The sequence below is a fragment of the Daphnia carinata genome, chromosome 4 (genome assembly GCF_022539665.2).
Source record: "Daphnia carinata strain CSIRO-1 chromosome 4, CSIRO_AGI_Dcar_HiC_V3, whole genome shotgun sequence".
NCBI classification, from domain to species: Eukaryota; Metazoa; Arthropoda; class Branchiopoda; order Diplostraca; family Daphniidae; genus Daphnia; species Daphnia carinata.
In genome coordinates, this window is record NC_081334.1 from 1,740,951 (window position 1) to 1,752,571 (window position 11,621).

General features: G+C 46.0%; 1 protein-coding gene across 1 annotated transcript; it reads right to left on the reverse strand.

Annotated features, from left to right (window-relative positions):
• Nucleotides 1–174: 174 nt before the first annotated feature.
• On the reverse strand, nt 175–7,490 carry LOC130694819 (cell surface glycoprotein 1-like). The gene is made up of 4 exons (XM_057517923.2): nt 7,274–7,490; nt 5,040–5,174; nt 4,838–4,972; nt 175–4,392 (listed from the first exon to the last, which is right to left on the reverse strand). Exons 2-4 carry the CDS (start codon nt 5,145–5,147, stop codon nt 817–819), a joined length of 3,819 nt encoding a protein of 1,272 aa, XP_057373906.1. The 5' UTR covers nt 5,148–5,174; nt 7,274–7,490; the 3' UTR covers nt 175–816.
• Between the last annotated feature and the right edge of the window lie 4,131 nt (nt 7,491–11,621).

An 11,621-nucleotide genomic window follows, 5' to 3' on the forward strand; every position in this document is an offset into this window, starting at 1 on the left:
AAGGAAGGAAAGAACGCGCGTGCAACCTACACCAAAGTCAAAATAAAGTCATTCGGGACACGTCTACCACAAACTTTGAATAAACAAACGGACGGCTGTTAATTGACGTACTCTTTTCTTTCGTACAATTACGGCATTGATAGTCAATCAATAAACCGCAAATAAACAAAGCCAAAGCGGTGAAATTTGTATTTGTGATGTTCCTCCCTGACAACCATCGATAAATGTAATAGGGCCTTTGATTAGTAAAAAAAAATAATGTGTGTTTGGAAGGGAAAAAAATTAATCATGGGGGGGGGGGGGCAAAACAAATGTACGGATCCCCCAAAAAATTCAGATTGAATTACATAAAAAAAAAAAAGCAAATTTTTTTTTTTTTTTGCTTGGCGAATAAGGTCATTGAGGAAGGTGATTACATAAGGGGGGGAATAAATAGTTCACACATTCACACACTTTGTCATGCACACATGGTAATTTTTTTTTCTTTAAGGATCACCTTCACCTGTATACGGAAAGGCTCTTTGAAGTCGTTTTTTTTCATACAACTATATGGTGAACATAACACTGTTTCCTAATCCGACCTCATCCAACGGACCAGCCGTGCGCAAGCTCCTTTACATCTCCGATTGCGTACGTACGTTCGATACTTTTATCTTTTTTTTTTTCAAAGGTTTTTTTTTTTTTCATTTTCTTTTTACATTGTGATATAGCGTGTCAACGAGAATTGTTGAGCAGTATTGGACTTGGAGGAAGGACACGTGGGATGATAAATCGAGTTATACCTCAAAATTGATTGCAGATTGCAAAGGGCCGTCTTTATTCGTGAACGCGGACGCAGCGACCTCTGTAGCACAGCTCGTACATCAGAGACACTTCGGTGGCCGTGGAAACGCCCAACACTTGACGATCGTCATCGGCCAATTCTTTCTGGTCCGACTGGTCGTCCACCTGATTACCTGCAGCCAATTCGACGACGCTCTCTTCTTCCTCCACCGCAGTTTCAGGCTCCACGACAACTGCCGCTTCTGTTGTGGTTGTCACAGTTGGTTCTGTTGCCACAGGTTTGATTTGTTCCTCGACGACATCTTCTTCCACATCAGCAACGTCGTGTTCTTCTTCGGGAATCTCCGAGAAGGCCTCGGCGATCGTCATGGTTGGTCCAGTTGTAGGCGCTGAAGTTGAACTGGAAATGGGTTCGACCTCATCAACAGTTTCAGGTTCAACAAACTCTTCGTTCTCTTCTCCCTCTACTTCATCCGTAAGGATCTCCTCTTCTTCCTCTTCTTCTTCTGCTCCCTCAATGTGTCCTTCTACGGCCTCTTCTTCCACGAACTGATCGTTGGTTAAAATTGGATCATCCGTCACCAGTTCATCGGTCTCTTCTTGGAGAACATCCGCAGGCTCTTCCTCGATGATCGGAGCGGCCGTGGTGGTTGTTGGGGCCTCGGTTGTGGGACGATTGATGCGGATGTTCTGTAATGAGGGTCGATTTTCGGGGACACGACGGCCGATCGGGAGCTGAAGTTGGACAGGTGGATTGTTGATCAAAATCGGTTTATGGTCAATTCCATCGCGGATGCCGAATTCGAGCGATTGAGGGGGTATGAAATCTTCTTGCGTTCGGACGCTTTGCTCTTCTTGGATGCCGAAGATTGGCTTTGTAATGCGGACGGATGGAGGCAATGGTCGCCTGATGACAGCCGCTGGTCGAAGGACGACTTGTCTATTAGGAGCTTCCGGCCTGACAGGTGGTAAGGGAATGCGTGAGGAAGAGAAAGTGGTCTTTCCGCGAACGCGCAATGGCTGTCCGTTGTTAGTAAGGAGCTGACTGGTCACTTCCGGCTCGACAGTTGTCTCCCTCTGGCGCTGGATGGCCTCGTAAGGAGACCAAGGCTTCTCCGCTGGCTCCACAGATTTCGCATCTTCAACAGCCACTGGTTGTTCTTCTTCCTCTTCCTCTAAGGCGAGGTCTTCATCCTCGATGGCTGGAACGTCTTCTTCTTCGACTAGAACACTAGGACTATCTCCCCTAAGGATTTCTTCTTCACCAGCGGGTTCTTCCGTCGCGACCGAGTCGACGAAATGAGCTGCTGTTGATGCTACCGTTGGTGGCGCTGTTGTTGTGGCCGCTGGAGTGACGGCTGGTGGGACAGTTGGGACTGTCGTGGCCACGACTGGTGATGCTGTGGTCGGCGGGGCTGTCGGTGCGGCCGTCGTGGGGATCGTAGTTGGTGCGACGGTACGTGCTGGCGTTGCTGCCTCTGTGGGAGATGCAGTTGTTCCAGCAGTCGTCGGCGTCGAAGTGGTGAAACTAGCCGAGTTGAGTCGGATGCGACCTCTTCCACCGACTAAAGTGCTGACAGTTTGTCGCACTGGAACTGACGGCTCGCTTGAAACTTCAGAAGGAATGACGTTGATGTTGGGTCTGTTGAACCGAATTCTTCCACGCTGATTGCCTGAGGCAGCGTTCTGTGATTCCAGCGTCTGGAATGATTCTTCACGATCGTCGACAGGTGGATCAAGATCGAAAGAGGATGACTGCGATTGTTCCAAAACTGGTTCTTCCACAACGAATGACTCAATTTTAGGTTGTTCCACGACGATCTGAGGCTGCACCGGCAGTGGGGGTGACACCAAAGAGTTGGTCTTGACTTTGTTTCGAATCTTTTGACCGAACGACGCTTCGATCGGGACTTCAGGTTGCTCATCTCCTGATTCGAAGTTGATTGCGGTAGACGCTGGAACTTTCTTGCGATTTTGTTGACGTTGAAGCTGTTGACGTTGACGGACGCTCTGGAAATCCGGCCATCTGGGAGCGCCACCTTCCAACGGGACGCGATTGATGGGCCTCTTCTTCAACGGACGGACAGTGGGAGATTCGGTTGGCTCTGAAACTTGCGGAGCTGGAATAGGAATAGCAGCTGGAATCGTCTGTTCGAAGGCGGGAGTAGGAGCTGGCACGGGACTATCTTCCGCTGGAGGTGGTGCCAACGTGACGGCCACCGGAACTTCCGATTGGAAAGCGGCCGGAACAATATCGACGGCCACCGGTTTCAATTCAACGACAGGTTCGACAATCTCTTCAACTGGAACAGCCGGCTGGATTGTTGTTGTTCTTGGAGCTTCGGATACTGGGACATCGTCAATGACTTCAACTACTTGAGGAACTGGACGCGGCTTAATGAGTTCCAAAAATTCAGGTGATTCCACAGCCAAAACGAGTGGCTCTCTCGGAGCTGGTTTGGAAGCTGGTTGGGTTGGTGGGGAAGGTGGTGGGGGTGGTGGAGAAGTTGCAGGTTCGTCCAGTGTTTGGAATGGAACGAACCCTGTTTGCAGGCGGACGTCTGACAGGGACTGCTCAAAGCTCGATGGCGGTGGCTGTTGGAACTGAGGACGCTGTGCGTCTGAAACGAACGTTTGCTTCTGGAACTGTGGCTGGAATTGCGGTTGCTGAGATGGAATCGGTTGAAATTGCGGTTGGGGAGGCTGGAATTGTGGTTGGAACCGCACCTGCTGCGGTTGAGGTGCTTGAAATTGCACCGGTTGAGGTGCCTGGACTTGCGCCGGTTGGGGTTGAGGTGCCTGGAATTGCGGTGGCTGGGGTTGAGGTGCCTGGAATTGCGCTGGCTGGGGCTGAGGTGCCTGGAATTGCGTTGGCTGGGGTGGCTGGAACTGCGCCGGTTGGGGTGCAAGGAATTGCGCCGGTTGGGGTGCAAGGAATTGCACCGGTTGGGGCTCTGTTGGGTGGAACTGAACCGGTTGGGCTTGAGGTGTCGTGAATTGCGCTTGCACCGGTTGGGGCTGGTTTGACTGGAACTGAGCCGGCTGACTTTGAGGAGGTTGGAACTGTACGGGCTGAGGAGGTTGGAACTGTACGGGCTGAGGCTGCTGGAATTGTGCAGGTTGAGGCGGCTGGAATTGCACTTGCTGGAATTGCGGCTGAGGTTGTCTAAATTGCGGTTGAGCTTGCTGAAACGGGGCGGGTTGAGTCTGCTGCTGAAACTGTTGAGGCTGTTGCTGAACCTGCTGCAACTGCGAATGAAGCGCAAACTTGACATTCTGAATTGGGATTTGCACGCGTCCGTAGCCTTGCGGGACGCTGTAATCGAGCGGCGCCACGAAAAGGGGCGGATGGGGATTGCGTGGGTCGGGTTGTTGTTCTCGCTGCGGGGCACCGACATAGGTCACGTCAAACTTTTGACCTCCAGACGGTTGGGGGTAGTTGGGTGGTGCCAAAAAAACGTGATAAGAACCATCCGAGCTCGGTGGCATCCTCTGCAAATCCATGAGAAGAGCCCCGACGTCGACAAACTTTTGCGGGTCCAGTGGGTTTTGATTGCGCACGATCAACGATACCTTGTCACCCGGTTTCACGTGAACAGGAGGTTCATTCTAGTAGAAAAGAATTAAAAAAAAAAAAGAATAATAATAAGGGATTGTTGTTGTGTTTTTTGTTTTTGGTTTTTTAAGTTACAGCAAAGCCATGGAATTTCTGATGAATGACGTCGTTTCGAAAATGACCGACGGCGTGATAAAAAATTGAGGTCAATGCGGAACTGAACAAAAGAACAATGGCCACAACCACATACCAACAAAATAAACTACGCTAAATACAATCGTACACTCCATTTTCGAATCACGGAAGTGACTGACCCCTTACCATTCGCCCGACTATTATTATATACTTCCCCCCGCTCCCGATAAACCACTGGATGAAACGGGAGTCGTGACAATTACACGACTCTTTTCAAAGTGTGCCAATCGTATTTTTTTAACGCACGAAAAAAAAAAAAAATAAATACTGTTAGGCGGGCATTAGATAGTACGTCAAATTTACCTGAAGGTTGTTGGAACCGGAAGCTTGGAAAGGCCCGTCCTGGCGCCGCGAGGCTGCTGGTCCAGGTAGGGAGAAGCGCGGAATGGGGAACTCGTCAGATACGGGACTTGAATTGATCATAACCGGCCGCGCTACCTGATAGCGATCGAAGAATACGACGTCCATTAGCAATGAAAATGGCGACACTGTGTTGCATCATTACCTGGCCCGAGTGATGAACGAACCAAGTCTGGTCGGTAGGCAGGGCCATGAGCAGTGGAACCGCTCCCAAAACGGCCATCACCGTCAAACAGCTTTGCAGGGCCAGCATGTTTGCTGTCTGACCCACCAACGGGAACTATGCCATCACCACAAATAGAAACACCATAAATAATTACAATTTGTGAATTACAGGGTATTCGATAAAAAGTGAAAGAACAAACATAACAAAAAATACAGAGAGCTTGAAAAACATTCTATGGAATAGCCAGACGGAGTTAGTGGGTCAGTGGACCGACCCATTGCACGCAAACGTCACGCATTCCGGTAAGATTTTGTCCACGTTTTACGTTGAGATGGGTAGGATAATGGAAAGCCATTCGTCGAGGTCCATTAACCTCCGCGACGGACGATGACATTTAACGCGGCTAAGAAATTGTGTTTGTTGCTAACTGATCCTAGTGAAATCTTGGCTGATGTGTATCAATCGGTCACAGTTGATTTCATCTTGGCCGTCTATAAACCACAGTCGTTATAGTTTTGCCGAAGTAAAAAACAAACAAAACACAATAGAAAAACAATGGTTCATTTGCATAGCTCTATGGATATGCGTCCTTCTTTTTCGGCTGTCCATCTTCAGCTATTTGGGTCAAGTGAAAATCTGAACGAAAGCACATCACAAGAGGAGGAAGAAAACACGCAGTCTAACAGCTGGAATAAAAGATTAAAAAGTGGAAGAAAAGAAATCTTGAGGAAAAGAAAAATCTTTTAAAATATGGGTCGGGATGTGCGCACCTGCATCACACGCGCTTTGGGCTTTCACACAGAGGAAACACACAACTCATCTGAGGGACCACAGCTTTCCCCCTCAACGTTTTTTCTTTGTTTTTTTGGGGGGCCTTTTTTCCTTCACTTCTCTTTCTCCTTGATGTCTTTAAGCTACAGGTGGCTGAGGCCAATGAGAAAAAAGGAAGAAGACTGCCTAATAAAAATCAGTGCGCAAACGAATCGCGTTCCTTTCGCTTCTTTTCTCTTTCCGTCTCAGCTCACGGAAAGTTTTTTGGTATACGAGCCTCCTCTTCCGCTCATTTACTTTCACGCCATTTCAACACTTGATCCTAATGGCACAGCTCTCATGAATCACGAGCCCGCCAGTTATCTTTTCCCACGCCTTAACGAAACATTGTGTGAGGCGGTTTACGGAGAGAACATAAAGCGTACGGAAGGGAAAGTTTCACATCATTTGATCGTTCCAGGATACCAATCAAAAGACGAATGAATCGATTATCTACCACGTTCCTGTAGAACGTTTCTAACTGTGGAAATCAGGCAATCAGATAAATACAATTGTTCGATTATTGGCCGGGGTAAAAAAAAAATTAAGTCGTCACGAACGTTCGTGAGTCGTCGAAATTTCCGCCCCATTCAAAAAAGAAAATGTTTCCTAAATAAATTTCCAGACTGTAATAAAAAGAAAGATTCGAAGAACCTCAGAAAAAAAAGGGTACCTGGTGACCTATTTATTGTTTAAATATATCTATCTTTACGTCTATGAATATCCACGTAGACGTTAAAGGTGCACGCAAGCCCTTCTTCCCGCCTAAGGGCGGTGAAGTTCGAGTAACCTGCCGCCCATCGGAATGCGTGTGTGCGCTTTGATGCGGAGGGGGGGAGGTCGTTGCGGAAACCTTCCCCCGGATAGACAATAAAAATTATCGGGTGTAACACTAAATAAAAAGATATAAAAACAGGTTCTATTCCTCCCCTTTTTTTCATTTTTAAGGTCTTCCAAGAGAGCTTTGCTGATTTTTTTTCTATTTTTTCCTACAAAACCTGCTACGCATAGTTATCGGTTATTCTGACGTGTCATGCAATTGAAAAAAAAAAAAAAAGATGCATCGATGCTTTAAATGAAAGACACACACAAAGCGAGGGACTTGACTGAAAAAGGCATTTTACACTTCCCCGGCCGGTCTAAAATGGAGGTCAGCCGGTCAACCTCCTCCTACTACTACGTCGCTGACTCTGTTTTGTTTTGTTTGTTTTCCTACTGTCTCCTGATTTCCATAGATGTCGAAAGCAAAAAATGTAGCTAGCGCACGATTTTTTCGGTTCCAGTTTCTCAATTTCAAATGGGAACGCAGTCAGTGTTAATCAGATCCTCTTAATTAAAAAAAAAAAAAATACAAACACACACAGAGAGAGAGAGAGAAAAAAAACAGAAAGAAATGAACTTACCTAGAAGATTTACGTAGTAAACACGGGGAGGTCGGTCACACTGATCACTTGAACGGAACAGAAAGCGAAGTGGGCACTGGGAACCACTGCCGCGTGGTTATACAATCAGGGATAGGCTGCGTGTAGAAGAAAGACAAACTAAAAAACAAAAACAAACAACAACTCGGCAGCCAATGGATAGTAGAACTTGAGCTCGTGGAGAGTTGAAGAACGACTGCCGATGTTGGCTTCCACTCCGTCCGGGTTTGATTCAACTTGTTGCAGCCGAGCTGGATGAAGCGAGACAAGAGGCGGGAATTTTTTCTTTTGACTTTTTCTTCATGCGGGTGTGCCCGGCACTTGTGGCTAAGGGGAGGCGGGAGAATTGGTGGAGGGAGTCGGTTGGAAAGAACTCGGTCAGACAAGGCCGACGTCGATGACACAGAGAACGAGTCGAGTAGGTGAGGAGAGAGCCAAGCGCTTCAGGTTACCACCCAACTCCTTTTGGCCCTCCTCCTCTCCTCGTCGGCCGACACAAGACGAGGAAGAAGAAAAAGACAAAAGGCAAAGGTAAGGTACGAAGGCAAGAGGGCAGCAGGTAGGAACGTCCTAGATTCTCTCTCTCGATGCACCTGTATGCATGTTATGCACGTACACACGAGGCACGGCTTAGGCGAACCGATTAAGATGGAAGGGGGACACTCAACTCCACCTTCTTTTCAAAGGGCCACATTAGCCAGAGGACAACAACAATAACTGTGTGTGTCCACTGACCCGTTGTCGAGGGTATCCGTCCGTCCGGCAGACAAAAAGGAAACGTTTTTCTTTTTTCTCAACGATTGGCAATACAATTGGATCTTCTTCTCCTACCCACAGCCCCAAACTCATGCATAGACCGTCATAACAGAGAGCGGGTGGGCTTGCTCCTAGCAAAGTTCGTACATGTAATAAACAGCAGGGGGCTCTTTCTCTCATATGGCCATACTTGAGCGTTGACCTAACCTAGCTGGCACATGGCCCTGACTGTATCCAGTAAGAAGGAAAAAGATGCAACGGATGGACGGGCAGGAAGAAGGCCATCTCAAAGAGATGAATCAGCCAGAAGCCTTTGAGTGCGTAACCTACTGACATCCATCCCTCCCGGCCGTCAGCTCTTTTTTACATTCACGTTGAAGCCGCCGACCAAAAGAGTTAGCCACTAGTCACGCTTTCCTTGAACGATACGAACAATGATTAAGCAATCGCAGAATGTCAATCGCTGCAGAACACACCGCCATTTGGTTTACCAATTGACACGCATCGTTGCCCTATCTCGTCATGTTGAAAAGCGCGGGGGGACAGAGGCACAATGCGGCGATGGAAGAATGAAAAAAGTAGGCTATCTTGGAATTTTGGACGCTTCGGGCTTGGAAAGCTTTTCGCAACTTTCGACTTGCTCTCTAGCTGTCAATAAGGTTCTTTGACTTTATCGGCTGGTTACGGGTAAAAAAATCCCGCCCTTCTCCTATTCAGTGAGCCAAAAGATCCGAAAGAGAGCGCGTAAGTAAAGAAAGAAAAAGAAGAAGGATAGGAGAAGACATTCATTGACAAAGTAAACCAGATTTATATTCGTCGCTATGTTCAGCTGCGGAAATCTTACTTGTCCGTTTTACACGGGCGACACAATATTGGAATGAACGAGTGGACCACGTGATAATGTTTCGAACGTGCTTAATTTGAATTAGAACCCTACTGTTACGGCAAATCACGATCACGACGAATAACGGTGGAAAGTTAAGCACGAGAGGAAAATTTAAATACCGATCCCAATGTAAATAACTCTGAGGAGGGGGTATACAGTAGACATGCTTAAATTCCAAAAGATGGAGTAGGGTGGGCTACATTTGAGGGCTGGGATGTATCGAATAGTGTGTCTTCATCCTCATCATCATCACGTCCATCTCCAAGAGGCTCCATTTCTTGGCTACCTGATCCTGCATTAAGAGGATGATATTTGCGAGTGCCTGTTCTCCTGGCAGTTCCTCTTCGTCTTCTTAAACGACAGGTTCTGAAGACAAAATAGAGAATGGCCAAAAAGCATAGGCCAGCAAAGACATAGAAGCTTCTGATAAGAGCCTCTTTGTTTGGAATGAAGCTAGTCACCGGACCGCTACTAGATATCCATGTTTGGTTATGTTTTGATTCACTTCCATCAACTGAAAATCATATAGCTTAAATTAGGCTACTAGAATGTTGTGAAAAAGAAAGACACAACGTTCACTAGCTATTTAGATATGATTCTGGTAAGCAAGAATGGAAATTCTCACAAACACACCGACGAGGAGGAATTGTGAAACGACTAACCTATTAATACAGATGAAGTACTGGAATTGTTGGCATTATTTTGAGTTTCCACTGGTTTCTTTTGCTCATCGCCGGTAGACGTTTGTAGTGCGTTTTCACCCGATGACAATGTGTTTTTAACTATCATTAGCACAAGGCACAAAGCAATAAAAAATCGAAAGGAGAACATGATATCAGTTATTTTGTAACAACTTTTCGTAAAGCCAATATTCACATTGGTATCTATTTGATCGTAAACTTCGCAATCACACACAGCACTCGAGCACTAGAGCAGACGAAATTGAAAATTGCCACGTTTGTCAACATTTTACACAGAAACTACGGGCCAGTGAAACCTGCTCTACAACACTTATTTTTAAAAAGGAAATAAAAAACAAATTGTAATTTTACACACGAAAGTCTAACAGATTGCGTGAAAATCTCAAGAAATTCTCCCAACATTCCATTCATGGTTTGAAATACTGTATAGTTGGGAAGAATAACGATGAAAAACCAACAACTACAAACAAAGAGGCAGGAAATTTCCCATTACTCATGGCGTAACGTAACAACTTTCAGGTCTCAAAATCCATTCACTCTTTCCACTAAAAAAGTTAAAGGTAATTCTTTTCCCCCAATTTCAAATGTAGCATAAAAAGCATCAGTGGACAGAGAAACTCTTAATGGTCCAAAAGAAGTCTACTGATAACAACAAACATGACGTTACGATATCAAATTGTTTAAGCATGACTAAGTCGAGAGTCACGCCCGCAGTGCTGGACTGATGGAATGTTTTACATTTTTGAATGAATTCAGAAAGCGGGAGCCCTAAATACCTCGATTGCAGGACAGGCCTCTTTTCCTCGATTAGATTTAAAACATTTCTCATGCATTTTTGACGCCCAAATACTCTTCATACCACCTGATGGTGTCCGATCAGCTACGTGTACTTCATTTTAGTTGTTACATTCTTGTTTTTGTTTCACTTCCTGCCCGAGGCCTATGGGCAACTTTCACCCACTTCATGACCGGAGATAGGACGTTATACATACTTCAATGTAGTCTATACACGTAGAGTCAATAAAAGTGAACGAACAGAATAAGAGTTTCTTCGGTAATTGTACAGACCAGTAAGAACATTACCTTTATGACTCACCGTACAATTGCTCAAACTGCGGTCAGACATTTCCGGTTAATTAATCTTATTGCGTCTGTTGCCTGAAACACTCCCCCTATTGTTCTCGAAAGAAGAAAGTTTTCGAATCCGGGAGAGTGTTTGCTGAACAAGTGCAAATCTACCAGATGTTGTGACATCACACCAAACGCTTTCTGTCACTTACGGGCGGCGGCTAACCAGTTTTCAGCGTGGTCGCAATGCATACAATCAAAATATATATTACATTTTTTTAAATTTAGAACGACGTAGCGATTCATCAATCATCACGCTCAGAGAGAAGCATTCTTCGGTTGAGTTGCATCCTTGGCCTGGTTCCAGTGACTGCCCAGGGCTGGCTCTCAACGTTCTTGATGGAAATTTCGGCTTGGTACCATTTTGAAATCAGACTGTGCTTTTCGTAGCTTACTCTTCTCTGTACAAAATCATTCGATTGGAACAAACAGATTTTCTCCAAACTACAAAACTGGCAACATTCCACCCTCTTGAGCATAAACGTATTCATCTCCAGGCTGCTCTTCACTAGAGTGAATCCACTGATCGGTGCCGACACGGTGCCGTTACGATCGGCCGCACCTGTGTTTGATATCCGAAGGCAAAAGAGTCAAACAAAAAAAAGAATAAGGTAATAAATAATCTTTCTTACCTTTTTATTTTTAATTTGTGCTTGTGGCCAAACGTCACGTACGGTATGATTTAGACTTTCACCAATCTCTATTTGGAGATAAGACGCGACGGGCGTTCGTTGGATCCCATTGCAAGAAATACCGTGCGACGTACGGTATTAATTATTATGAACGTCCGTGTCCGCCGGTACCGACATAGCATTCTTTCTCGTTTATTTTTCTCTTCGTTCTCGCATTTCCCCATGCT